Below are 24,725 nucleotides of genomic sequence, written 5' to 3'. Positions count from 1 at the left end.
AGACCTCATCGACTCTGATTTTAAGCAGGCGCGACGCGGTGAGCTGATGGAGGCCATGTTGGCAGAGATGATTGAAGGGTTGTGTCAAAAGGTGCGGGCTTCCAGTCTCACTCTGGGATGATCTGACTAAGCAGTCACGTGCGCGAGGTCTTCTCGTCCAAGGTTGTTTGAGCGTGCGTTTCTTTTGTTCCTCTAATACCTACACTGGGATCTGGTCTGATGTCTGCTTTCTACTTTCCCGCCTCCTTTACGCCATGTATGCCACCCAGATCATGCGTACAGTGTCCTCAATAGTTGAGTTCACCCGTGCCTTCACCCTTGTCTGCATCCAAGTCTTCGTAGCTGCGCAGACTGCGGCCGACGACAGCTTCATTCGGGCCCATGGTAGCGGCACCACCTTCCATCATGCCCATCGGACGACCATTGCTCATGGACGGACCACGGCCTCTGCCATTGCGAGCATATGGTCCGGGCATGCGATACCCGCCGTTTTGCATGAAAGCGCGATTGTTGGTGCGCATCGGCCCAACACCTGCAGCCCCAGGCGCCCAGACACCTGGCACACCCATCGCTTGTCCAAACATGGCCGGCATGCCTGCGGCACCAGCAGCCATTGGGAATCCCATTGGGTATTGCTGATTCAGCTGGAAACCTCGCGGCGTGCCGGTTGGAGCGTTGTTGTTGAGTGGGAAGTGCCCGTTGGAATTTGCATCGCTTCTGCTAGGCGCGATGTGTGCCGGATCGACCACGTATGTGTTGACGAGTTCGACCTCGTTGCGAACGCGTTCATGGAAATCAGCGTGACGTTTTTCAACGTGCTTGCGCCAGAACTCCACGCCTTTGAACAACTTGGTACATTCCGGTACCTTGCAGCGGAACTTGTTCACGTCTTCTTGAAGGACGAACTGTGACAAGTGTTAGTATTGCGGGTAGATGGGGGGGAGCTTCCCTGCTTACCTTGGCCAGCTCTTTCTCAACGCCCTCTTCCACAGGTGTGCCACCAAGCTTGCGTATGTTGACGTTGTCGGGCTCCAGAATCTGCAGGATCTTCTCCTCGAAGGTCTTCACCCAGTTGTAGGCGCGTTGCAGTTGCTGCGTCGTCTTCATGTTCGGCTTCATGACCCCCTTCCTCTCTTCCACGGGGCTTTCTTCCTTGATGTCCATGTCTTGCTCATCATCTCCTTCTCCTTTGCCACCAGCCTTCTTACGAAGCGGGAAGGCTTCGCCAGATGCACTGGCACGCGCAGTCTCTTTCGCGGCCGAGGTCAAGCTTGCCCTTGGTCTTCGTAAATGACCACCAGGACATTTGCGCTGCAGCTCATGCACTGAGTCGGACTCGAATACGCAGAAGAAGCAGAAGTTGTAGACCCGGCGTAGGTACTCGACCAGAAGATCCAACTTCTTCTTCTTTACGAGCAGCTCCTCGTCGTCTGATTCATCTTCATCGATCACACCCTCGTCGTCTTCTTCGCCCTCCTCCATCTCCGCATCCATGGCGCCGGAGTCTTGTGGAGGTTTGGACTGCACTTCAGGCTTCAGCGCACCACGCTCTGACAGTTCATGAACTCGCTCCTCAATCTTAGCGACGCCAAAGATCTCATCACCAAGCTCGTTGTCAAGCTTGCGAACGAGGCGTGTGGCTAGCTCGAGATCCCGTGCAATGCGCTCGGATGCGGAGAACAAGTCCCACAATGCCTTCTTCCGCGGTGCATCCGGTGGACGGTGGACACCACAGTGTACAGTAAAGTTGCCACGCTCGGGGTCCTCTATGGTTTTGCCGTTAATCTTCTCCAGAGCTTTCTCGCTGGGCGTCTTGGGAGCGTTTGTTGCCTCAGTGCTCGCAGCTTCGCCCTCCTCGCGCTCGGTAGGTGCGGCTTCCGCCTGCGGCGCTTCTGCCTCAATTCCATTCTCATCTTCCTCTGGAGCCGGGTTCAACATGATCCAGCCCATCCTGTGGCACTTCTTGAGTGGGTTTGGATCGGAGAGAGATAGATGCTTGAAGCCACATGCTCCTTCACCGAGATGTTCTTTGGCAAAGATCTCAAACTTGTCACGCGTGACAGTCGGAGCAATGGTCTTAATGAGCAGGGTCGGCTGCATTGACGCGGGATCGCGCAAGTCACCTCCCTTCGATGGAAGCAAGTCACCAACACCCAGCACTTCGGCCGCCGCACTAGTCTCTCCCTCTTCACGCTCCATGATGCCACCCAGACCGTTGGATTCCGACTTGTAGATGCCCTCCAATGTGAACTCGTCAAACACGCCAGTGGTCAGATCGTGCTCCCACTGCGCGAACAGCCCTTTGCGGTAGTCCATAAGCTTCTGCCGGAATGGATCGCGAACTTCAGGAACGTAGCGCTCTCGAAACCAATCCTCCCCTTTGTGAAGGCGCACGAAGGTCTGAGCTTGTGCGCGCTGCAGGTTCTCCTTGTACTGGTCATACGCAGCTTGTATCTTGGGCCGCTCGGCGTCGCGATCCTCCCTGGTTTCGCGCTCGCCGCGTAACCGTGGCGGAGGACGCCCTGTCTTCGCTCGCTCCTTCTCCTCCTTGATGCGCTGTTCGGTGCGCCACCATTCCGCGAACCACGTAAAGCCGACCTGGAAGTCCAGCTTCATTGGATCGGGCAGTGGGTTAACGAGGACGGGCGCGTGCTCTGGTCTTTCGCCTGGTACGTATCGATCGATGGCCTGAGGAGACGAGCGACGTCGCTGATGATGTGGCTCATCTCGGCCACGAGAGCTGTAAGAGTAGTCATCACGTTGGCGATCCGGTTGATAGCGATCTATCGCTGCAGGTGAGCGCGAGCGACGTCGATCACGTCGGCGGTCTGTAGCACACCGTGATGTTAGCAGGTCGTTGATCGAACGCGCGGACCAGAAAATTGAATCGCTGACCTGGTGAGCGGCGCCTCTCTCGGTAGGGCTCGTTGGCTGAGCGATACTCTCTGGAGGCTGGGGGTGGTGACTCCCGGACAGGCGTCCTGCCATTGCCATAATACTCGTCTTCCATGTTGTCTTAAGCTTCCGCCATCAGTTACCACTTCTATCCCTTGGGAGCGCACGCGACGCGATCCACGGGCCGCGTCAGTCGATGTGCTGCAGTCGGAGGTCTTGTTGGGAGCGGAGAGAGTCGCAGGGGCGTTCGGAGGCGGGACTGGACTGCCATTGCGGCCAAGTTAGAACAAGCGATGCAGGAGGAGGGATGACAATGGAGTGCAGCAAGCAGTAGAGACAAGCGCCCAATGTGACGGGCGGAATGAATGAAGTGTGCAGGGCGATGAAGATGATGACGACAGTGGAAGGGGGCCGTACGAACAATGATTGGCAAGAATGGAGCGGCGGCAGCAACCGATGAGCGGTGGTGCTGTGGCCGGAGGAGAGGAGGGCGGCGGAGGACGAGCGAGGGAGCGTCGGTGGTGAGATGGGGAGACGCCTCAGCTGTCTCGGACCTGCCCGTCTGGGGAGAGCAAGCACAGCACAGACCCGAAACGAACGAACGCGTCGCCGACCCGAGGAAAGTCGCATATCGATTTCCGCGTTGTTCTGCGCAAACGAACACCACATCATCAACCAAGATGACAACGTACATCCCGTCTCTGACGCTGCCAGCGTTTCTCTTCGAGCAGCCGGCTGCCGCCATCCTCCTGCCCGTCGCCGCAGGCACCGCCATTGTGAGAATCAGCCACCTGCCAGCTCCATCTCCCGGTCATCTAACCAGTCTCAATTCTCACGCAGGGCTTCGCTATCTCTCCATCTGAGACGAAAGCGTCGTATGCAGCGTTACGTCAGCCTCCTCTGAGGCCGCCCCCGTGGGTCTTCGGTCCCGTTTGGACTGCATTGTACAGTGCTATGGGATATGCTGCCTACCGCGCGTGGACCATCGGCACCGCCAGCATCGATCCTCGCGTAGTTGATCTCGCAAAGGTAGCTACAATGCTGATCGAGCAAAACACATCTGCTTACATTGCACAGCATGGAGCAACTCTCTACACCATCCAACTCGTCCTCAACTTGGCCTGGACGCCACTTTTCTTCGGCTTCAAGAAGCCTGTAGCGGCGAGCGCTGATATCATCGCTTTAACTGGCACGGTTGGGTACCTTGCTTACATCTGGGGCCAAGTGGACGAGACCGCTGGCTGGCTGCTCGCTCCGTACCTGGGCTGGTTGGCGTTTGCCAACTATCTGTGTCATGGCTGTGGTTACCTGAACGGCTGGAATTTCGACAAACCTAAGAGTGCTTGATGATGTTCTAAACATCACACGAACGTCGGCAGTCGCTCCGGTCTTCTGACAGCAGCCTCGAGTGGTTGTGTACCCGGTTCGCTGTTTTAGGTACCGCTGTACATTGGCAGCAAGTCCCCACTCTGCTGATCAACTTGTAAAGAACTTGTGCAATGTGCTCATCACGTCGCCTGCTGTCTTTGCGCGACAACACTGTCAAGCAAACTGCATTTGAAACCTGTCAGAGACGACACAGACACGCCCTTCATTTCAATACGCTTGCTTCTGCTGACCATTGCCCGATCAGAGCGCACGACATATGCGACGCCTACTCTTGACGGCAAGCCTGCTTCGGAGGCGCTGTCGACTGATTATGCATGCAACCGCACGGCTGCACTTGCCGGCCCTGTCCTGCCACAGTCTCGATGCTTTAACAGCTTGGCAACCCATGCGCCACGATCAACCGGTCAACGCGTCAATGGTGCAAAGTTACACGATCATGGGCGTTGGCGGCACCTCCAAGATTCCTTCGTGCGCACTGTGAAGCGTCACTGACAACTGCTCAGTGCGGCCTCTGAGTTATGCATGAATTGGCCAATAGGAACGCAATCCTCTAACGCCCTTATGCATGCTTAGCGTGAGCGAGGTGGTTGCCTTCTTTTCTGTCGTACACGGCGGAGGGGTCGAGCCATGCGCTATCATCCGATTCCAAAGCAAGAAGAGGTTCAGTCTTGCTAAATATTAGAATAAGTCCGATCGACACGCCTCTCGGGATCGTATCCTCGCACTATACAAGGCATACAACTAGTGCGTAGAGCACTATGTATCCTATTCAACATCAGCGGGGCCGCGGTCAACAACATCACATGCCTGATCAAGGAGGCTTCGATCTGTCAATGTTGCATCCATTAGCTGACGACGCCAGCCATATTCCCGTTGAGCAACTCACCAAGTCAGAGCAAGTTCAGCCATGGAACGGCCAGCGGCAGGACGAAATGCTCTTTCAGCAGCTATCAGCTAGTGCGTGGCATGAGATGTCTTCGAGGCCGTATGCCAGAACAGAGCCTCTCCAGACGGGAAGTGCAGGTATTCAAATGCGACGTAACCCCTCTCAGAATCCGTCCGATGCAGACTCGGGCTATGTCTCACAGCCTGTGTCCTTTGGTGCAGAATATCTTGACGTGGACACGTTCGCGTGCAAACCCAGTGGTCTTGGTGATACAATCCATTGGGACCAGGTTCTGGACAATACCTCGACATGGCCGCCACCACCGCGGACGATAGTCTCCGACACCGCAGCTGTCCCAAGAATTCGCCGAGATTCTCGAAAACCAAGCCTTACGCCGTGCCAACACTGCCAACGATTGCCAAAGAATCATTCAGACGCTAAGTATGTATGCCCATGAGCACAGTGCGGCGTGGAGATATTGACTGAGGCACAGGAAGCACGCAGAGACTCACCTGAGACGCTGGAAGTGCGAGGCAGCTGGTTGCACCAGAAAGGATGGTTTTGCTACTCTTAACGACCTGGAACGACACCGCAAGAGTGTCCATAGCCTCCGACCTTCAGTAGGCAGTGTCTTTGGCTACATATGTCAGGAGTGCGTACAAAGGTCAGAAGGCAGAGATCGAAAGTTCTGGCCACGACGAGACAATTTCAAAGCCCATATACGGCGCAGACATCCGAGATGCGATGAGGCACACCTTCTTGATATGTACGTGTACGACCTCATTTGAATACACTGTCGCTGACGCAATGTAGATCGAAGACCCAGCGACCAGATGATGCTACCACGGCCGATATCGAGGAGCAGTCCGTGGTTAGCTTTGCGGAAATGCCTCAGGACCTCACTCCAACAGGTCCGGTAGACGCAGGTTGGCGTTCTGCTCAACCAAGCGACGACGCACATCACCAGAACCACTTTCAAGACGAGTTTCCGTCACTGTTTCCGGCGACTGGGATTCCCGAAGACCCGCTAGCAGCGATGGGGAGTCAGATTGACATGCAGCACAACGAGCATGCCTACTGGCCAATACCCATCGGTAACATCATGGAAGAAGTGCATGAACAGCCCACATTGAGCTCATTTTCAACATCACAATACTACATGATACCCGCGGAACAGGCCAGCGAAGATCCGCACGTTGACAATCTGGCCGTCACCAACAGTCTACAATGGTCGCAAACCCAAATTGCGAGTCAACCCAGTCTGAACTCTCCACGGCCCCTTCCAGCATCTTCTCGAGAAAGATCTCCGCGCCAGATCAAAACTGAATCTGGCAACCATCCATGTCCGAACTGCTTCAAGCCGTACAAGCGCGAATGCGATTTAAAGTACTGTACTGCCCCCACCTCACACTCTCCATATTCAGCACTCACTCTACGCACCGCCGAGCGCCATCACTAACAACGCGATCTTCTTCGTCCGACAGAAAACACCTTAAACGACACACAAGACCTTACGGTTGTACATTCCCACGCTGCAACAAAGATTTTGGGTCCAGAAATGATTGGAAACGGCATGAGTCCACGCAGCATCAGAGCTCACGACAGCGACAGCTGCGAGGACCAGGACGAAATGTGAACTCGGGCCAACCGGGGCCTTCAAGCCGTGAGATGGAAGGCGAGACTGGGGCGTCTTTCTGGTGCGGATTTTGTGTTGCGATAGTTCAATGTGACGAGGAGGTTGCGCAGGTCCAAGCTCGGCTGGGATCGGACTCGGATGATCTTCTGACACGTAGACGAACGGACAAGACTATGGCGAGACTGGTAACGGAGATGAGGATTCAGCACGTGGGTGATCACTATGACAAGCATAATCGAGGTATCAAAGACTGGGTGAGCTTGGACGTATTTGTGAAAGGCAAGCGCGAGGCGGTAGATTCCGAAGGTGGAGGAGTGGAATTGAGCAAAGAGGATGTGGTGTTCAAGCAGGAACGGGACGTTGCTGAGATGTCCTGGGTCTCCTCGGGGAGGTCTATGCCGGACTCTGGCTTGGATCACAAATTTGAGCAGCGCGACTAGTTTTGGACAGGAAACGACCATCGTTGCTCTCTCGCCGCGGACTTGGGTCCGCGACTATCTCGTTTCGCAAGCCAGAGTGCCTTTCGTACGCTGCATAAAACAGAGACAACGGGAGCGGGAAGTATTCGAGTGCACGGGTGAAGTACGCAGTGTCAATCATGGTTTCCATTCTGCTTTGCGGCGATAGAGCGAGCAGCTAACCAGACAAGACAAAACAAACACAAGAACTGAATGCAGTCCACAGGATTACTATACTAGTAAGCTTCCATCAGGATTCGGGTCCCCATTCTCGTGTGACGAAAGATCCTTCGCTTGCGAAGCTCCGCAATCTTGTAAGCACCTTGAAGATCTGTTGCGAGTGGGGAAGTGAGACCATGATTATTGTCTGCGACTGTTCCCCACAGGGTGCTGCGTGGGCACATATCTTCTTCCTTTTTAGTCTCGCGCACGTAGGACTTCCAGTTGAACAGCTTAGCAAGCGCATAACCACGCAGATACGATAATGGCTGTTGAAACGCCTCCACCACTTGATGTCGCCATCATCGGCGCCGGAATAGCAGGACTCTCAGCAAGCATAGCCCTCAAACGTTCAGATTCATTCAACATCGTCAAGATCTACGAGAAGTCCACATTCAAGAACGAAATCGGCGCAGCAATCACTCTTACGCCGAACGCAAACCGAATCCTCGACCGTTGGGGATTCGATGCCAAAGCGTATGGCGAAACAGACAAGCTGCTAGTTCGAATGGTGAATGCCGCGACCCTCGACGTGGAATATCAATTCGGGTTTCAAGATGTGCCAGAGAGATTTGGTCACAATTTCAATGCTTTCCATCGCGTGGATCTTCATCGAGGGTTGAGAACCATGGCAGAAGACTTGGGGGTGGAGATCTTGCTCGGAAAAGAAGTGGTAGATCTGGGCTGTGGAGATGGCCTCCTCAACTTCAAAGACGGCGCCTCCGTCAAGCACGACCTCATCGTCGTCGCTGACGGCATTCGAAGTGAACTTGTAAAGGGAGTCAGCGGCCTCGATGTCGTCCCTCAGAAGATAGGTAAATCTGTCTTCCGCGGCCTGATCCCCATGCAGCGCCTCCGAGATGACCCTCTCATCTGGAGTCAATTCCAGAACCAACCCAGCGGCTTCTACAGCACAACGCACAACGGCCTCTTCTTTATGACCTACCCTTGCTCTTCTGACGAAATCATGAATGTTGCCGTCTTCCACAGCACCCGCCCCGGCCACGAAAGCGACGAAGGCTGGTCGTCTCCTGCGACCAAGGCTGAAGTCCTTTCCGTATTAGACGCTCAAGACCTTCATCCCTTCTGGCGCGGTGTGGTCAACGCCGCCTCGAGCGATGAGGACTTCAAATGCTTCCCCATCAGTCTCCGCGAACCAATCTCTCGCTACAATAACGGCCGCGCCATCCTCATCGGCGACGCCGCCCATCCGTTTCAGCCCACCCACGCTCAAGGCGGTTGTCTCGGCATTGAAGACGCGCAATCACTCGCGACACTCTTCCGAAATACCTGCTCAGCCTCGACTGATATTGCTCTGCGCTGCCAGTTGTACAATGATCTTCGACTTCCGCGCGGAAATGTCACTCAGTTGTACTCGAACGTCATGTTCTATCATATGAAAGATGGTGTTCTCGATGGGGAGAAATACCAGAGAAAGTTAAGAGAATACTATGACGGACCGCTCATGCCCATGAATGTAAGGGCCTGGGGAAGGGAGCATCAGGAGTTTTGGTATAGGTATGATGCGGATCAAGAGGCGGAGAAGGCGATGGAGTGGTTCGAGAAAGAGGGCACGAAGGGGCAGAGATTGCCCAGTGGTGTGGTGAAGTATTTCTATTGATATCGACGGCGTGGACTGGAGAACAGGATCGGAAGTAGTTGTGAACTTTGTCGCATGAGATGGCTGAGCGACCGCCCTAGCATCGGAGACTGAAAGTAACTCGAGTGCCCTTTCGATCATCGTATCTCCACGTAATGCAGCGCAGCTAAGGCGCTCTGTTTCGACAAGCGACATAATTGTAGGATCAATCTCGCGAGAGAGATAGTAAATTGTGCATTTTCCGACTTTCTATTCTGCTGTCCGCAACTAGCCCCCGTGTCGACAATGCGGTCACCATGAGAATTGCGTTCCGGTTCAGGTCCTTAGATGTATGTAGAAGGCTTTCGAGTTCGTGGGAGATCACGCAAAAAGAGGATGCATGATGAGCCCATGGTCGGTCGTATGCTCTTGGCTGGACAGATAAGTGTCGTAATCTCTAGCAGTCATGATGCCATGAATGACCGTTGCTCCGGCGATGCCAAGGTCCACGGTAGCGCACTGAGGCACAAGGCCAGACATAGGCCGTGGCGGGCTAGCTTCTACAAGGAGTAAGTCTGTTCCTGAGACACGATTGCGTCAAGAAGCCATCATCTTCGCGCCGTATATGTTTGACCTTTTCGATATCAGTGCCGCGACCGTAGGCACATCGGTACGGTGTATATGCCCATTGAAATGCCGATGAGAGTGCAGGCAATTTCAGCCATCACAGCAGTGGTAGGCTTCGTTGCTTCATATCTTGCCTCCAGGCGACGTGCACTACGCGCTTTCTGACTCTGTACGGATGCAAATGAAGTATTGGACCTGCAGTATGAGATGGAAAGACGCGATACGCTCGGTTTGCTCGGTTTGTGAAGTGTGGTTGTCTGGGGCAGGGAACAGTGTTCTACCGAGATGCCCCGGCGCGACTCGGACGACCTTCCACAGCAGGTCTGCCGAGCCATTCGGCCACTGACGGCAAGGCAATCCCCGATCTCACCACTTCATCTGTGCCGCTGCTGCTGCTACAACACCACCAAAGTGGGCACAACTGCCGTCTCGGGCAGCAGCTCAGCCTCGCTTGGTTCGACATTCTGTCACGCGTTCCTGACTCGTTCCGGAAACTGGGCGTAAGCGATCTGTACGATCATGCCATGCTGCATTGAACTGCCCGACGTTACGCCAGCCTTTATCCGCCCCACGATTCTGCATAAATCCAGCGCTTCGGAACATGGCAATAGCGTGGGAACAAGGGAAGGCCCCGTAGAGTCCTTTGCCACGAGGCATTATGCTGGAGGCCTCGACTGACAGAAGATCTCTGCTCATGTCACAGTAGAGAGAGGGTTGACATCAAAGCAGCTTTGCCAACGCCAATTGCATCTATTGCTGGATTACTGAACATATCAAGGTACATAGACCTCTGCGCCGTGGCTGAACACCTTCGAAATTCGGCCGAAGAGGTGTCGTGGACGGCTTTCCTATTCAAGGTCTGGCGCTCTCCATCTTCACCAGTGAACATCTGGAGATTCTGGGCAGGCGCCTTGGCTGTCCATAGCCTCGCCACGGGAGGTCTAGAGACGTGCCAGCAAGCAGAACTACCTGGGTGCGCGGCCCGTATTACCGGTCTATATCTCCCCTTTCACTGCCCGTCTTCATCGCAGCTATGTCCAGGCACTACTTGTGAAGCAAGACACTCAAAGAACACCATACCTTCTGCGCTGCACGAGCACGTCTCGACGACTCTCGGAGTTGCGCTGAGCCTGCAGTCATGGGTAATGAGGCACCTGCAAACGCCAATGGCGACGCGCTTCTTGCGTTGCTCCCAAGTGACAACAAACCGTGGTTTACGAAGCCCTATCTGATCAAACTCAACTACAGTATTCTGAGCTTGGTCTTGTTCGGTAAGTGCTGGACATTGGGAACTTTCAGCTGAATGACCACTGACGCACATTCCAGCCTCCGCAAACGGGTTCGTGATTCCTTGAGCGCATCTCGAGGAGAGGCAGCATGCTGAACTTGTGTACAGATACGATGGAAGTCTTATGAACGGACTGCAGGCACTGTACCAATGGCAAGACTTTATGGACGAGCCAACGGGCGCGTGGCTAGGATTCATGTCCGCTATCTACTGGATCGGCAACGGTATCAACTACCCCATTTCGGTGTGGTTTGCGAACAAATACGGAAGGAAAAACGGCATCTACATAGGATACGTCTTCATGGGGCTCGGTGTCAGTCTGACCGCGGGCAATCATGATTACCTTTTCGTTCTTCAGCGATTCTTTGTTGGATGCGCCAGTGCCTGGTTCTCGGGAATTGTCGCCATGTTGATCACTGAGATTGCGTATCCTCCGCATCGAGGTATCGCCAGTGCGCTCTACAACTGTGGATGGTACGTGGGAGGTACCATCGGAGCTTTCGTCACCTTCGGCACTAGGAACATGATCGGAAACTGGTCGTGGAAAATCCCCACCATCCTCCAAGTTCTGATCCCTATCATCGCTCTTCCAGGGCTTTTCTTTTGCCCAGAAAGCCCTCGATGGCTGATATCGGTCGACCGTGTGGAACAAGCTCGAGAAGTCCTCTACCGCGCACATGGAGGCCATGAAAGCCCGGCGCTGATCGATCATGAGCTCGTGGAGATCTCGACCGCACTTCGGCTCGAGCGAGAAGCTGCCCGATCAGCAAGCTACATGGAAATGACACGGACCAAAGGCAACAGACATCGACTCTTCATCACGATCTCGCTCGCCTTCTTCTCTCAATGGGCCGGCAATGGAGTCGTCAGCTACTATCTGCCCATCATCCTTAACAGCATTGGCATCACAAGCACACGCGATGTGACCCTCATCTCTGCTTGTCTCCAGATCTGGAATCTCATCTGGTCCGTGACAGCCGCCTTCTCAGTCGACAAACTCGGACGACGTTTCCTATTTCTCGCATCGGCAGCCATCATGTTGGTCGGCTATGTCATCACCACAGCACTATCAGCAACGTTTGCGCAGTCTGAAAGTTCTTCCGTTGGTACAGCCGTGATCCCCTTCCTGTTCATCTTCTTTGCAGGTTACGATATTGCCTTGTGAGTTCTATCTTCCTCGACTCGTTCGATATAAGCTAACGATGCTGTACAGGACACCACTCGTCGTCTCCTACCCAGCAGAAATCTGGTCCTACAACCTCCGTGGTCGCGGTCTTTCCGTGATGGGCCTGACAGTCGTTGTCTCCATCGTCTTCAACACCTTCGTCAACCCGATCGCACTCGATGCCATTGGATGGAAGTACTACCTCGTCTTCGTCGTCATCATCGTCGCATACGGTGTTACAGCATTCTTCTTCTACCCCGAGACCCGTGGTCACAGTTTGGAGAACATGGCCGTCGTATTCGATGGGCCTGATGCGCTTGTGGGAGATGAAGCGGAGATTGCGGAGAAGAGCAAGAGTATATCTAGTGCGAAGGCAGGAGTCGAGATCCTACATGCAGAGAGAGCTGGTTGATGATACGGACGTTTGCACAGAAGGATACGCGACACAATATGCTTGGTAGATGTACGAGTATTGAGATGAGCATCGAAGAGCAAGTCACACCATTGTTTACGAAGGGCATGAAGAATTCACCTGTTCACGCTTGTCCTTCCATGCACGCTTCTTCGTTTTTCTATCATCGCTTCACCATCGACACACACACCTCAGCACCCGCAGCGTCGTGGCTCTGATAAGCGTTCACAAATCTAATGCGGAACGAGAAAACCAACCTCTCATTCCCTCCGACTTAGGAAGCACGTCAGATAATCCATACAGATCCAGGACTGGTTCTTTAGTTGCTGGCCAGCCTTAACAACTCTTCAGCTGATGTGATTTGCAGATTATTTTGCTATATGCTCTTGGCCATTTGATTGAGATCTTCCTCCTCGTCGGTATTGTGAAGCCTGGGGAATCAGACACGCAGAATATGAGTCGGTCGTCTCTGGTCGTCGTGCAACACTTATTCTGCCTGATCTTCACCCTTATTGGCTGCATGCTGTTTGAGGCTCAGAGACACAGAATACGATTCGCTCTTCTCTGATAATCGAGCGATTTCGTTCTAACTCATGTGTGGTCCTGTTGCCTCAAATGTAGCTGCGAGGGTCAGAGAGAAAGGCAGTCGATCGATTTTCTCTGGGTCTGGAACGACAATCATTCTACCTCACCTTTGCTTTTGTTGCCTGTATAATGCTGAAAGGATCAGAGACACAGGATATAAAATGATCTACTCTGATATTCGATTGTATATCCGTCTTCTTCTATTATTTTTCATCATTTCTGAATTCAGTCATGAACATCATAAATCAAGGACCTTCTACTTCGTGCCTGGGAACACATCATACAGCTCCTTCACCTCCGTAACTGGCTTGCCGGCTCTTTTGCCTCTTCCCCCAAAGCCCCAGCGAATCTGGTTCGGCATGTTGACATGAAGGCCAAGATCATCTCCCCACTTGAAGACCAAGCCAGGGTTCTTCTGGAACCCACGACCGACAATAACTAGATCCAGATTGTCCTTCTCAAGTAAAGAGTTCGCAAGTTCGGCAGATTCAATCGCGCCCACGGAGCCGACGGCCATCTTGTCTCCCACGGCTTGCTTCACCTTGATCGCGAACGGAGCTTGGTATGCTGGCTTGACGTGAGGGTGTTGCTTCGGATGTTGCCCGCCACTCGAAATATCGACGAGGTCGACGCCACGTTCTGCGAGGAGTGGAGCGAGTTTGACTGTATCGTCTCCAGTCCAAGATTCGGGGAATTCGTCTTTCTGCTCTTCGAGCCAATCTGTGGCCGAAATACGCAGGAAGAGAGGCATATCCTTTGGAATTGTAGCGCGAGTCTCTTCGACAATCTCTAGCGTCAGACGGACTCTGTTCTCGAAGCTGCCGCCGTACTGGTCTGTTCTCTGGTTGCTGACGGGGCTGAGGAAAGAGTGGAGCAAGTATCCGTGAGCATTGTGGATCTCAATAGCATCGAAGCCAGCTTTCAAGGCACGCTTCACGGCATTGTTGAAGTCTTTCTTCAGATCTGCAATATCCTGCAAAGTCATCTCTTTCGGCTGTGCGTGTTTCTCGTTCCATGGAATGGCAGATGGTGCGATCACATCATCTGGCCAGCCGTTCACGTCCTTGCCGGCGATATCTCCGGAACTGAGCCATGGAGCGACTGTGCTTGCTTTCCGTCCAGCGTGGGCAAGCTGGATCATGATGTGCTGATTCTGGCTATGAGCGAATTCGACCACTTCCTGAATAGGAGCTATTTGCGAGTCTTTCCAGAGTCCAACATCTTCTGGCGTAATTCTGCCTCGTGCTTGCACGCCGGTTGCTTCGATACATGTCAGACCTGGGCCTCGCTGGACCATGCCGCCGATGTGCGTCTTGTGCCACTGCGGAAAGTGTCAATTTTGTGTTTCTCCAAAACGAGTCTCGGCACTCTTACCATAGTGTAGTGACCATCTTCGGCACTGTATTGGCAAAGCGGGCTGAGCATAATTCGATTTTGCAATGTCTGTAGAGCATTGATTAATTGGGCGGCTGAAAGTTCAACCAGCTTGCAAACTCACCATGCCGCGCAGCTTCAGCGGCTTGAAGAGCTTCGGCACATCTTTTTGGTCCTCGATGAGAAATGCTGTGCCAGCCGGAGGATCTTGCAGAGGTGTGAAGTACGAGATGCCAGGAGCTCTATAATTGATGTTGTGGTCGGGCGTCTGAGCTGGCTTCTCGTTGATGTTGTGGTGTGAGGTCGACATGGTGGCTGAGTTTGACTTCGGATTCCTGGAGTGAGAGTTGGCAAGGATCGGAGATGAAGGAGAGAAAGGAGAAGAGAACTCTTATAACTGCTAAAGCGCTTGGTAGCAGTTGCACTTTCTGCAACCCCAATGGTTTATTACATGTATTTGATTTATAAGACGCACCGAAGATTCAAAATGACGACATGGGCTGTGATCGGCACATGCAGGGCACGATGTTGAGCAACTGCGAGTTTTTGGAGCTGTTGCTGATCAAGCGACATGTGACTTCCTACTACTCTGCTGACGACGCAGTTCCTGGCCATTGGGGTCACTGCAGCTACTTAGTCATTCAAGCGTTGGGATCTGTCAGGATGCAGATGTGCCACTAGGATCGTGCATCCGCCAGCCCATGGACCGTACTGCTGGGACCTGCCCGACCAACATAAAAATCTCCTTTCAAGGACGTTCTCTGGCTAGATACGCAGCTCGGAGCACTTTCGGTGAGGACAAGTATTGAGAGGCCGTGTCATGCACTGATGTAGCTGTGACGCCGCCTGTGGCGGGCATTGCGGTCCATGTCCTCGTTACGTCCAACTCTTTCGCCTTCTCGCAACAGAAACTACAGATGCACGACCAATCCTTGGCTTGAAGATCACAACATGGTATGCACGCACCATTGAGCTGGGCTAATCTCGTCAGCAGTCCCAGTCCGGTGCTTCACTACTAGACCTATCTTGTGGTAGTGGTGGGGACATCTCCAAAAGTTGGGGCTAGGTGCCGTGTGGCACTCTACCGCCGGAAAGCAAAACAGAACCTAGGATTGAGACTCCGTGCTCCTCTGTCCATGAACTCGAGTGCCCTTTCGATCGTTGTACCTCCGCCTCGTGCGGCGTAGCTAAGACGCCCAGTCTCGACAAGCAAAGCAGCCGTGGAGTCCAGTTCGCGAGAAATCGCAAAGTGAACGTCATTCCCAGCTTCCATTTTGCTGTCCGCAACTAGGCACTGTACTTCAAAAACTTTAGCTCGCCCATCTTACACGTTCAGTCCTGCCAGGAGCCAACAATCGTAGAAATCAAAGCTCTATGGAATCATACGCAGACAGAATTAGGCCCGAAATATCGCTTTGATGCTGTTCCAAGAACCCAAGAGTCAATGTCATGCGCTCATTGGAATGTATCGCGGTTGGGAGTATTCACTCAATCTCGTCTAACGGGACCTTGCATGGCGAAGACAAGCAACATGGCTATGATATAGGAATACTATCGCAAGCTCTCACGAAGCTCGTCTACCACTCCCAGGAAACTTCATATTCACAAAAATGGCCCTCAAGCTACTGCTAACAGCCTATATGGCAGTATCTGCCACCAGCTCACCACAACAGCAACAGCACTTCAGCTTCAAAAAGCTAGAACTGAACACGACAGGTCTCCTCCTTAACACGACCCTGGTCAACTCAACAACAGACGTAAATCTAGCGCTGTCGTCGCAATCAGCCACAGTCAATATCACCTGCCCACCTCTCTGCCCTCTAGAATCCCACATCGCCCAAGTGAACGCCTCTCTCTGGGCCGTCACACAAATGAACATCTCCTCCCTCTCCGCCTTCAACGCCTGCTCAACCCAACAATTCACCATCCCCTGCAACATCCTCTTCGACCCGGATCACGCACACTTTCTCGTCTGCGCCGGAGCGCGTGGCACAGGTCTCTTCCAAATCGCCGCCGCGTGGTCATCATGATATCTCAATCAAGTCATTCTCGACCTCACAGGCCTCTACGAAGATTTACAGAATTTCAATCGCAATGGGACGAAACCAAGTGATGCGCGGTGTAAGAATTTACCTTGGGATACGATGATCAGGGCAAGGGTGGATTTGAGGGGGATTTCGAAGCTGCTTTGTGATTGGGTTGCTGAGCCGCTGCCTGGATATCGGAGTGAGATTACGACAATGGAGACGGATGGTGAAGATGTGCGGAGACAGGGACTTGATGGGAGTCGAGAGTATGATGAGGCAGATTCTACTGTTGACACGACTACAACTCCAGGAGGAGAGGGAGATGATGGTCAATGACCTGGTTTCATGAAGCCAGGGTGCATTGTCGTTTGACAGAGTGTGTGTTCTTGCATCTCCAACGTGAGCGAAAACGCGAGGAAGGAAGTGGACGCAGGCAAGGCGGCTCCCAATTCATATCGTGGTCAATTTGCGATTTCGCAGACCATCACTCGCGTTTCATGCCGTGGCTGAGCGGAACAAGTGACCGGATGTCCCGAGCCAGTCGTTTCTGAGGGGGCACAAGGCTTTGTGTCAAAAAGGGCGTGGACATCTGTTCGTGTCAGTAGTAGAATCACACTTTCAACGAATGATGCGTAGAAGAGGGGCAACGTGTTCTTCAGCAATGTCAGTGTTGTTTGTGCGAGCAGTGCTCTACAGCACGGTGCAACTGAATCACAGCTGAGAGCATGTCCAGCCTTCAAAACAGCACAGTTCGTTCCGTTTGAAAGCTGGTCCAAGAAACGAGAGCCGTTGGTTTGACCGCAGAGCTGTCCCGCGAAGGTGATGCATTTTTGGAGAAATTGTATCCGTTCTGCCGAATCTCTTCCGTGAATTCTATAGACGGAGTCCTCGAATGGCGATGCTAGCAATCGGGGTATCTAGTCGGCACATTTTTTGTCCTTTTCCCATCTGGCTCCGTCTACTGCTCGGTCTGGAAGTAGTTGAGGAGGATGCTGCGCTCCTGGGACTCCTCACCCCAGTCCTTGACGACGACGCAAGAGCAGTTGACGACCTTGCGTGCGTTACCCTCGCGGTCGATTTGGCCTGCGCAGTGCTGTTAGCTTGATGCAGTCACCCACATCTGGTGGAGAGATTGGACATACAGAGACCGGCCCACTCGCCAAGCTGCTTTCCGTCTGGAACCTTGATGAGAGGGATCTTGTGCTCGCCGCAAAGAGCGACGACGAGCTTCTTGTAGGCCTCCTCCTCGCAGGACTCGTTGAGCACGCACATGTGTGCTTGACGGCGGTCGAGGGCCTTGCTGGCCTCACGGAGACCACGGGCGAGACCGTCGTGGATGAGGGCGATCTTGAGGACACCCTTCAGGGCGTCGAGAACGGACATGGAGCCAGACTTGGCGGAGTCTGCTGCCACCTCGACCTCCTCGGCCGCGGCGACCTCCTGGGGTTGCTCTTCTCCGTCCGACTGCAAGCCATTGCGTTAGTTGTTGTATGTCTATATTGCGGCGATGGAGGTCATGTGCAGGCGGGAATGCAGCACGGGGGTGTCGTGTGCGGGCCATTCGACGGCAGTGTGTTCGTGGGCATTGCGTGCGCGGCGGAGGGCGCGGCTGGTCGAGGACTCACCATCTTGGTAGCTGAGTTGTCGCTGTGTTGGAAGTTGTCTGGATTTCCTCGAAGGGCGCGGGTTGGGCGATGCTGGGTGAAGTTGAACAATCGCGTGCGCTGAGGAACAGCCCAAATCTTCAGGCGCGGAACGATTTGGGCGAAGTGTGCACACCTGCCAAGCCGCGCGAACTTCGGCAATGATCGCCGCCGCGCTCCACCATGACAGCTGCATCTGCCACTGCTCCTTGCGTGCCATTGTAGACTGTTTCAATATAAATCCATCATGGCCGCCAACACTCGCGCAGCGATGCGCCTACTGTCGCCGAGGATCCAGTGCCTACAGCGACCGGCGAGATGCTCCCAGATCCGCCATGCCTCGTCGCGCTACAGCAATCCGGGCAAGAGAGCCTTCACAGCTGCTCCCGCGCAAGCACCTTCGTTTGCGGGCGAGGTGGAACAGCAGGTACCAGCAGTGGAGCTGGACGCCGGGTTGCGACCTCAGTTAAGCATGCGCGATCAGTATTTGGCGGAGGAGGAGAGGAAACAGTATCACTTGCGCCGCATGCGATTCGCCGGCATGGGTCTCCTGTTGACATTGGCGGGATTGACCATTACCCTGTCCAATCTGGATCTTGAGCAGATGGAATCATCAGAGAAGAAGAGGCGGGGACAACAGCTAGATGCAGGCGACAAGGACGACAAGACGTTCCAGGGCAAGAGCGTAACCATTATTGGCGCAGGTGAGGGCAAGAGGATAGTAGCCCAAGGACAAGGAGAAGAGATTGAGCTCGTCGAAACTGGCACATCAAGTGTTCCTCACTTCCCTCGAACAATTTACCTTCCCACAAATCAAGAGTCCAAGCCCAAATCTGATCCTCTCGGTAACATTGACATCACGCAGCCCAATGCGGGCGCCAATCTAGGCAACATCTCCAACCAAGAACAATATACCCTGGTAGGACTCGGTATTCGCACCGTCTCCTTTCTTTCAATCCAAGTCTACGTGGCAGGACTCTACATCCGGACCCAAGACATCGCAACCCTCCAACAACGCCTCATCAAAGACGTGAACGAAACGGCATCAACACTCATTCCATCCGAGAAAGACCAACTCCGCCAACGTCTTGTAGATCCCTCCGCAAGCCGCGAAATCTGGACTGATCTCCTTCAAGTCCCTGGCATCAAAACCGCCTGGCGCATAGCTCCTACTCGAAACACCGATTTCGGCCACCTTCGCGACGGCTGGATAACAGGCATCTCCAACCGCACCCGCGAATTTAAAGCCATTGCCCGCGGCGCCGAAACGGAGTACGATCACGAAGACTTCGGCAAGTCAGTCGGCGACTTCAAGAACATCTTCACTGGCGGGAAAGCACCAAAAGGCAGCGTCATGATTCTGTCGCGGAACAACAATGGCTCGTTGGACGTCTGGTTCCAAGAGAAGCCTGGTGCGCAAGGGAAGGAAAAGGAAGTGCAGCATCTAGGAAAAGTCGATGATGAGAGGATTGGAAAGTTGATTTGGTTAGGTTATCTTGGAGGGGAGAAAGTGAGCAGTGAGCAGACGAGGAAGGGCGTTGCAGAGGGCTGTGTGGCATTTGCAAGTCGGCCGATTGGCAGTGTGGAGGCGATGGTGAATTGAAGGGCTTAGCCGAAGAAGTGTGTGCTTCTGTGTATGAGTATGGATGAAAAGTGATGATGCACAAATATGCACAGATTGCAGAACGAACTTTCAAGCTGGAAGCAGAATTGTTGGCTGTTCTAGATAGCTGGTTCTGAATTACCAAGAATCAGGCTGCAAAAGACTTGCGAGAACGAAGTGTACGAGGAGACATGTACAATTTTCCACTATAGTTTGCTTCGAACGCATCTACCGAACACCAAGAGAACTACATAGGCATCAGAAGCACTTTCTCGACATGCCTTTCTTCCCTTCACAGTGTCTTTTCCTTGACAGTATCTTTCCTCCCTTCCATTGAACTGTTACTCAAGTCCTGCGAGCCTTTCCCTCAATCTTCGGCTCGGCTCTTTTCTATGCTTCAGAAACACGTACAAAAAGAAAAGTGAAATGCACGACAGCAGCCTCATTGCTCCGTCTTGCTTACTCGAAGTGAACGCCCATAGCTAGACAGTGATCAATCACCACTACTCATCAACCACAACAGCGCCCGGATGTGGGAAGCTACCAGCTGATCCGCGATTCTTCCGCTTCATAGTGACTTTGCCGACAGCAGATGTGCTACTCTTGCGAGAGGTAGGACCACCAGCAGCAGCAACTTTGATAGTGTCTCGCACTTTCTCTGTTGGCACCGAGAGACGACGCTGATGCGGACTAGCAGGCGGAGGAAGCGGCTTGTTGATCGGGACGAAACCGCTAACGTGCCCATTGCTCGTAGCAGGACGAGCACTGGCCTGCTCAGGCTGAGGACCGTCTGAAGACGTAAGATCGATAGCGTCTTCCTTGGTGTCACTAACACTTGGGCTACGCACGGTGTTGGACTTCACTCTGTCGCTGAGAGGATTCTGGAACATGGGAGTGCTGCTGTGAGGACGAGGCACGTCCATCATGGGGCCTCGATTAGAAATCTGCTGGGGTGGCGGACCCGGCTGAGGGAAAGCATTAGGACCGAAAGCCTTGAGTGCCTCTGTTGCTTCTGGCGGAAATGAGAAATTCATAGACTGTCCTGAGCGGGGGAGGAAGCCAGGCATGTACATTTTGACCTTCTCGAGGTGATTCTTCTGTGGAGCACCGTTGGCGTCGGGAGAAGCGCCATCCTCTGGTTTGACATCGACGGGTGAGCCCTGCTGGCCGGGGGCGGGCGAAGGCGATGGGCCATGCTGCTGCGGGGTCGGGGGATGTGATCGAAGCTGTAACGGGTTCAAGTGTTGAGAAGCCATGTAAGGCTGCTGCTGTGCATGTTGGGCATTCCGACGGCGCTCCAACTCCATCGCATGATGATGCTGAGCTTCGTCTGCAGTCATCGGCATTGTTTGCGGGTTTAGACCCATCTGCGCCATGACTTGCTGGTGATGTTGCTGATGCATCAGCGCAGCCTCTTGCTGTAGCCGAGCTTCCGTCTCTCTGAAGTGGTTGAGACGTGTTTGATGGGCAGCAAATTGGGCACCGTAGGACATGCAGTACCAAGTGGCCTTCTCGTCCGTGCGACCCTGGTTGATGAGATTGTCGATCTGCATGTACAGAAGACGCAAAGCACGAGCAAGCTCGACAGGCAAAAGCGTGTTGACCTGCAGACAGCCCGAGTCAAGGACGAGCTGGAACTTTCTAATAGCCAGACCCTCTGGCGTGTCAACCAGATTCATCTCGATCACAGGCGGCGGACCACCCGGCGGCGCATCGTACTTCTTTGGACGACCCCGGCCTCTGTTATGCTGAGGGAGGAAACAGCCGCGAGACTGCTCATCGTTCCACTGTGCCATGATCTGGTGCGTCATACGCTGTTGTGCCCACGACTTGAGAGCATTCTGGATGAATTGAATGCCAAAGGCTAGAGGAGAGTCTTGTGTGCCTGGTTCGGGCAGCACATAATTGAAGTCTTTGGCTTCAGTCTCATCGACATCGATTGGGATGGGAGAGGCCTCCGAATTTCCAGACTCATCATCATCGTCATCTCCATCGAAGAGACCCAAGAAAGTGTCGACTTGGTCATCCTTGTCGCCAGCCTCAGGCTTAGTCTTGGGCTCTTTCTTCGTCTTCGGCGGCGGTGCATTGATAGCAGATTTTAGGTCGCGTGGCGGAGTGACGGACACAGCAGGAACACCACCGAATTGTGTGAGTGTTGCGGACAGTGACTGTAGTTTGTCTATCATGACTGCAACAGTGTCAGGCTCTGCAGGCTTCGGATCAAATGGTACCTCGATGAAACGTATGACTGGAGCTGGAGCTGGTGGCGGTGGGTGATGCGGCCCCGGCGGTGGCTGGTGCATGTGACCAGGGAGCGGATGCCCTGGAGGCGGATAAGGCCCTGGGCCATGAGGAGGCACAGGCGGTGGCCTGAACTGAGGTAGCTGGTGTTGTGGTGGAGTTGGACCTTGGCTAGGCAATTGCGGAGGCTGTGGCCCTGGCATTGGCATTGGCTGCTGGACATTTGGCAACTCTTGGGAAGGAGCGGCCGCGGGTGCGATCACCTTCCCACTTGAACTCGATCGTCGCAAGGACGGCGGCTTCGTGCCTTTCTTGGGTCTTCCTACCTGCTTCGGTGCATCAGTTTGAGGCGGCTCCTTGCTAGAAGTCGAAGCACGTTTGCGCTTCTCGCCACTGGGCGCTGCTTTCGATGTCTTCGCTGGCTTGCTGGGCTTTGGTGCCTCATCTGGCTCATCGCCACCTGTGATGTAGAAAGACGCGAAATCGCCGTATGATTCAGCGATCGACGTCTCTGGTACATCTTCGAACGGGGACTCCTCGCGGGATTCGTCCTCATCTCCAGCAGATGATGCAGGGGCCGATGACAAGGAAGACAGACCAGACGATGGCGCGGGTGATGAGCGACGTTTCTTGGATTTTGGAGGTGGCGGCATGACATCTTGTTGATACTTGCTAGGAGGGTTTCGTTCCCTCTTTGGCATTTTCTTGACAGGTGCTGACGCTGGTGGCTTGGGTCCCTTCATCGTCAGTTTCGTCTTCTTCTTCGGCGGACCATCCTCTTGGAGATTTGAGTCGCTGATGACAGGGCTTGAAAGTGGATCTCGTGACTCGAGGCCGCTGGAATCCGTACGTCGCGCTTTTCCTTTGGGCGCGCGGTCCGCCATGGGTGAGCGACGGGCGTCGACTCGTGACTGCTTCTTCTTGATATCTTTCCGTGCTTGATGTTTCTTGACCGTAGATGGTGACGGATCGGTCAGAGTGGATGGAAGTGGACAAGTGCACTGTCGTAAAGGCAAGCACCTCGCAAAGCCCTGAGGCAAATAACAGAATCGGAGGTGTCGAAACGCTAGTCTGCTAGCGCCCACGTGATGTTGCCTATGTGCATGTGTTCACCTCTCACATGCTCCCTGCAAGTTTGCGTACGGGCTTGTAGAAGTAGTATTTGAAATGAATACCTATGCAGACAAATGCGAGGGCCAGTCGGCGATTCTTGTAGTATTTAAGTGATTTTCGCTGTGAGGTCAAAAGTTGAGGACAAACATGGCCATGGTACCATCGGGATATCCTAGGCTTCACATGCACACCTGGGTGAACCAGTGCATATGCTCAACACCTTGCACATCGATGCCATGATATCCAGCCATCTGAATATTTTATGATATTACAGTCAAGCTACACACCGCAGGGTGCCTCGAGTCGCGACCACTCCGCTCCTGCTCCTGCCTTCGAAAAGTTGAAAAGTGGGCCCTTTTTCTGTAAGTGGTTAGCCAAATGCCAAGACCATGCTGATCTCAGAGGGAAAGCTGGCAGCTGTCGCAATGGCTGTGAATAGTCCCATTGACCTTGTCCAACACTCGTTCAAGCATTATGAGGTTCCTTAACGCAATCGGCGTAGCCGCCTGCGCGCTTTCATCCATTGTATCAGCAGCGAGTTCGTGGACGTTCGAAGATGCGACGTTGTCCGTTGCGGCCAAGGGCTCCGAAGCTGTGAAGCACAAGTATGTCCATACTTAGAGATCAGGTCAACGCATCTCACCTCTAATCACGAACCCTTTAGACTCTCACCGAGTGCACCGATCGCAGCTCCCATCGTTCTGCCCGCAGCAGCATCTCTCAAACTCATTCTCACAGCACAAGAAGGCAAGAGCGGGAAACGACCACACCAAGCCTTCCTCACGCTCCACCAAGAGAGCACCGGCCTAGAAGAATCCTTCGCCTTCTCCGTCAAAGACAACGGCAAAGCCAAAGTGGACATTGTAAGCTCTCCATACCACGCATGGTCTCCAATCCCACTGACGTGGATTTCTCCAGTCCCAAAAAGACATCCCCCACCAACTTGTCCACTCCTCCGAACCACTCCTCGCGACCATAACTCTCGCCTCCTTCGGCTCCTCAGCTCCCCTCCGAAGCTCAGTCTTCCATCTCACAATACAGCCCGACGCTACAGCCTCTCCTGCCACCCCAGAGCCCGAACGCCACTCCGCCAAACCGGAAATCTACCACATCTTCAAATCCGATCCCAAATCACCTCCAACTGTGATTTCCCTCTTCTTCACCCTTGCCATCGTTGGAACTTTGCCGGTGCTTCTCGGAATCTGGGTCGCGTTGGGCGGAAACATTAGTCACGCGGGGAAAGCATTCGGCACGGCACCAATTGCACATGGGCTGTTTTTGGGGAGTGTGTTTGGATTGGAGGGAGTTTTCTTCTTATACTACAGTGCGTGGAAGTTGGGACCAACGTTGAGCGCCGCAGCGGTATTGGGCGTCGTGGCATATGTCAGTGGATCCAAGGCTTTGACTGAGGTGCAAGAGAGGAGATTGAATGGCGAGAGGTAGACGAGAAGCGCACACAATTTCGAAGGACACGACATATGATGGGCGAAGAAGCGCAACGTCATGGAGACAGATCGGATAGATATAGCAGACATGAATATGTGTCTGATACATGTACTACCTAGCTGTACTGTACATCACGAAG

At 53.6% G+C, this 24,725-nt stretch overlaps 11 protein-coding genes across 11 annotated transcripts; 7 read left to right on the top strand and 4 right to left on the bottom strand.

The window, feature by feature from the left end:
• Positions 1–287: 287 nt before the first annotated feature.
• CKM354_000283700 (uncharacterized protein) lies at positions 288–3,010 on the bottom strand (the record flags this gene model as incomplete). Its single annotated transcript, XM_044798007.1, has 3 exons — positions 288–905; positions 958–2,828; positions 2,896–3,010. The coding sequence occupies 3 exons, from the start codon at positions 3,008–3,010 to the stop codon at positions 288–290; spliced, it is 2,604 nt and encodes an 867-aa protein (XP_044653942.1).
• Positions 3,011–3,575: 565 nt separating this feature from the next.
• On the top strand, positions 3,576–4,242 carry CKM354_000283600 (uncharacterized protein; the record flags this gene model as incomplete). The annotated part of the gene is made up of 3 exons (XM_044798006.1): positions 3,576–3,671; positions 3,736–3,924; positions 3,973–4,242. 3 exons carry the CDS (start codon positions 3,576–3,578, stop codon positions 4,240–4,242), a joined length of 555 nt encoding a protein of 184 aa, XP_044653941.1.
• An 845-nt stretch (positions 4,243–5,087) lies between these two features.
• CKM354_000283500 (uncharacterized protein) lies at positions 5,088–7,246 on the top strand (the record flags this gene model as incomplete). Its single annotated transcript, XM_044798005.1, has 4 exons — positions 5,088–5,611; positions 5,664–5,936; positions 5,984–6,556; positions 6,655–7,246. 4 exons carry the CDS (start codon positions 5,088–5,090, stop codon positions 7,244–7,246), a joined length of 1,962 nt encoding a protein of 653 aa, XP_044653940.1.
• A 502-nt stretch (positions 7,247–7,748) lies between these two features.
• CKM354_000283400 (uncharacterized protein) lies at positions 7,749–9,104 on the top strand (the record flags this gene model as incomplete). The annotated part of the gene is made up of 1 exon (XM_044798004.1): positions 7,749–9,104. The coding sequence occupies one exon, from the start codon at positions 7,749–7,751 to the stop codon at positions 9,102–9,104; it is 1,356 nt and encodes a 451-aa protein (XP_044653939.1).
• A 1,723-nt stretch (positions 9,105–10,827) lies between these two features.
• Positions 10,828–12,554, top strand: CKM354_000283300 (uncharacterized protein; the record flags this gene model as incomplete). The annotated part of the gene is made up of 4 exons (XM_044798003.1): positions 10,828–10,960; positions 11,016–11,028; positions 11,086–12,138; positions 12,191–12,554. 4 exons carry the CDS (start codon positions 10,828–10,830, stop codon positions 12,552–12,554), a joined length of 1,563 nt encoding a protein of 520 aa, XP_044653938.1.
• An 841-nt stretch (positions 12,555–13,395) lies between these two features.
• Positions 13,396–14,823, bottom strand: CKM354_000283200 (uncharacterized protein; the record flags this gene model as incomplete). The annotated part of the gene is made up of 3 exons (XM_044798002.1): positions 13,396–14,460; positions 14,514–14,582; positions 14,638–14,823. 3 exons carry the CDS (start codon positions 14,821–14,823, stop codon positions 13,396–13,398), a joined length of 1,320 nt encoding a protein of 439 aa, XP_044653937.1.
• Positions 14,824–16,123: 1,300 nt separating this feature from the next.
• CKM354_000283100 (uncharacterized protein) lies at positions 16,124–16,543 on the top strand (the record flags this gene model as incomplete). The annotated part of the gene is made up of 1 exon (XM_044798001.1): positions 16,124–16,543. The coding sequence occupies one exon, from the start codon at positions 16,124–16,126 to the stop codon at positions 16,541–16,543; it is 420 nt and encodes a 139-aa protein (XP_044653936.1).
• Positions 16,544–17,498: 955 nt separating this feature from the next.
• On the bottom strand, positions 17,499–18,168 carry CKM354_000283000 (ribosomal 40S subunit protein S12; the record flags this gene model as incomplete). Its single annotated transcript, XM_044798000.1, has 3 exons — positions 17,499–17,623; positions 17,683–18,004; positions 18,166–18,168. 3 exons carry the CDS (start codon positions 18,166–18,168, stop codon positions 17,499–17,501), a joined length of 450 nt encoding a protein of 149 aa, XP_044653935.1.
• Positions 18,169–18,430: 262 nt separating this feature from the next.
• CKM354_000282900 (uncharacterized protein) lies at positions 18,431–19,786 on the top strand (the record flags this gene model as incomplete). The annotated part of the gene is made up of 1 exon (XM_044797999.1): positions 18,431–19,786. The coding sequence occupies one exon, from the start codon at positions 18,431–18,433 to the stop codon at positions 19,784–19,786; it is 1,356 nt and encodes a 451-aa protein (XP_044653934.1).
• Positions 19,787–20,289: 503 nt separating this feature from the next.
• CKM354_000282800 (uncharacterized protein) lies at positions 20,290–22,911 on the bottom strand (the record flags this gene model as incomplete). The annotated part of the gene is made up of 1 exon (XM_044797998.1): positions 20,290–22,911. One exon carries the CDS (start codon positions 22,909–22,911, stop codon positions 20,290–20,292), a length of 2,622 nt encoding a protein of 873 aa, XP_044653933.1.
• Positions 22,912–23,614: 703 nt separating this feature from the next.
• On the top strand, positions 23,615–24,583 carry CKM354_000282700 (uncharacterized protein; the record flags this gene model as incomplete). The annotated part of the gene is made up of 3 exons (XM_044797997.1): positions 23,615–23,745; positions 23,805–24,003; positions 24,059–24,583. The coding sequence occupies 3 exons, from the start codon at positions 23,615–23,617 to the stop codon at positions 24,581–24,583; spliced, it is 855 nt and encodes a 284-aa protein (XP_044653932.1).
• Positions 24,584–24,725: the final 142 nt, after the last annotated feature.

This window comes from Cercospora kikuchii (assembly GCF_019650295.1).
Source record: "Cercospora kikuchii DNA, contig_00002, whole genome shotgun sequence".
Classification (NCBI taxonomy): Eukaryota; Fungi; Ascomycota; class Dothideomycetes; order Mycosphaerellales; family Mycosphaerellaceae; genus Cercospora; species Cercospora kikuchii.
This window is presented reverse-complemented; position numbering and strand designations above follow the sequence as displayed.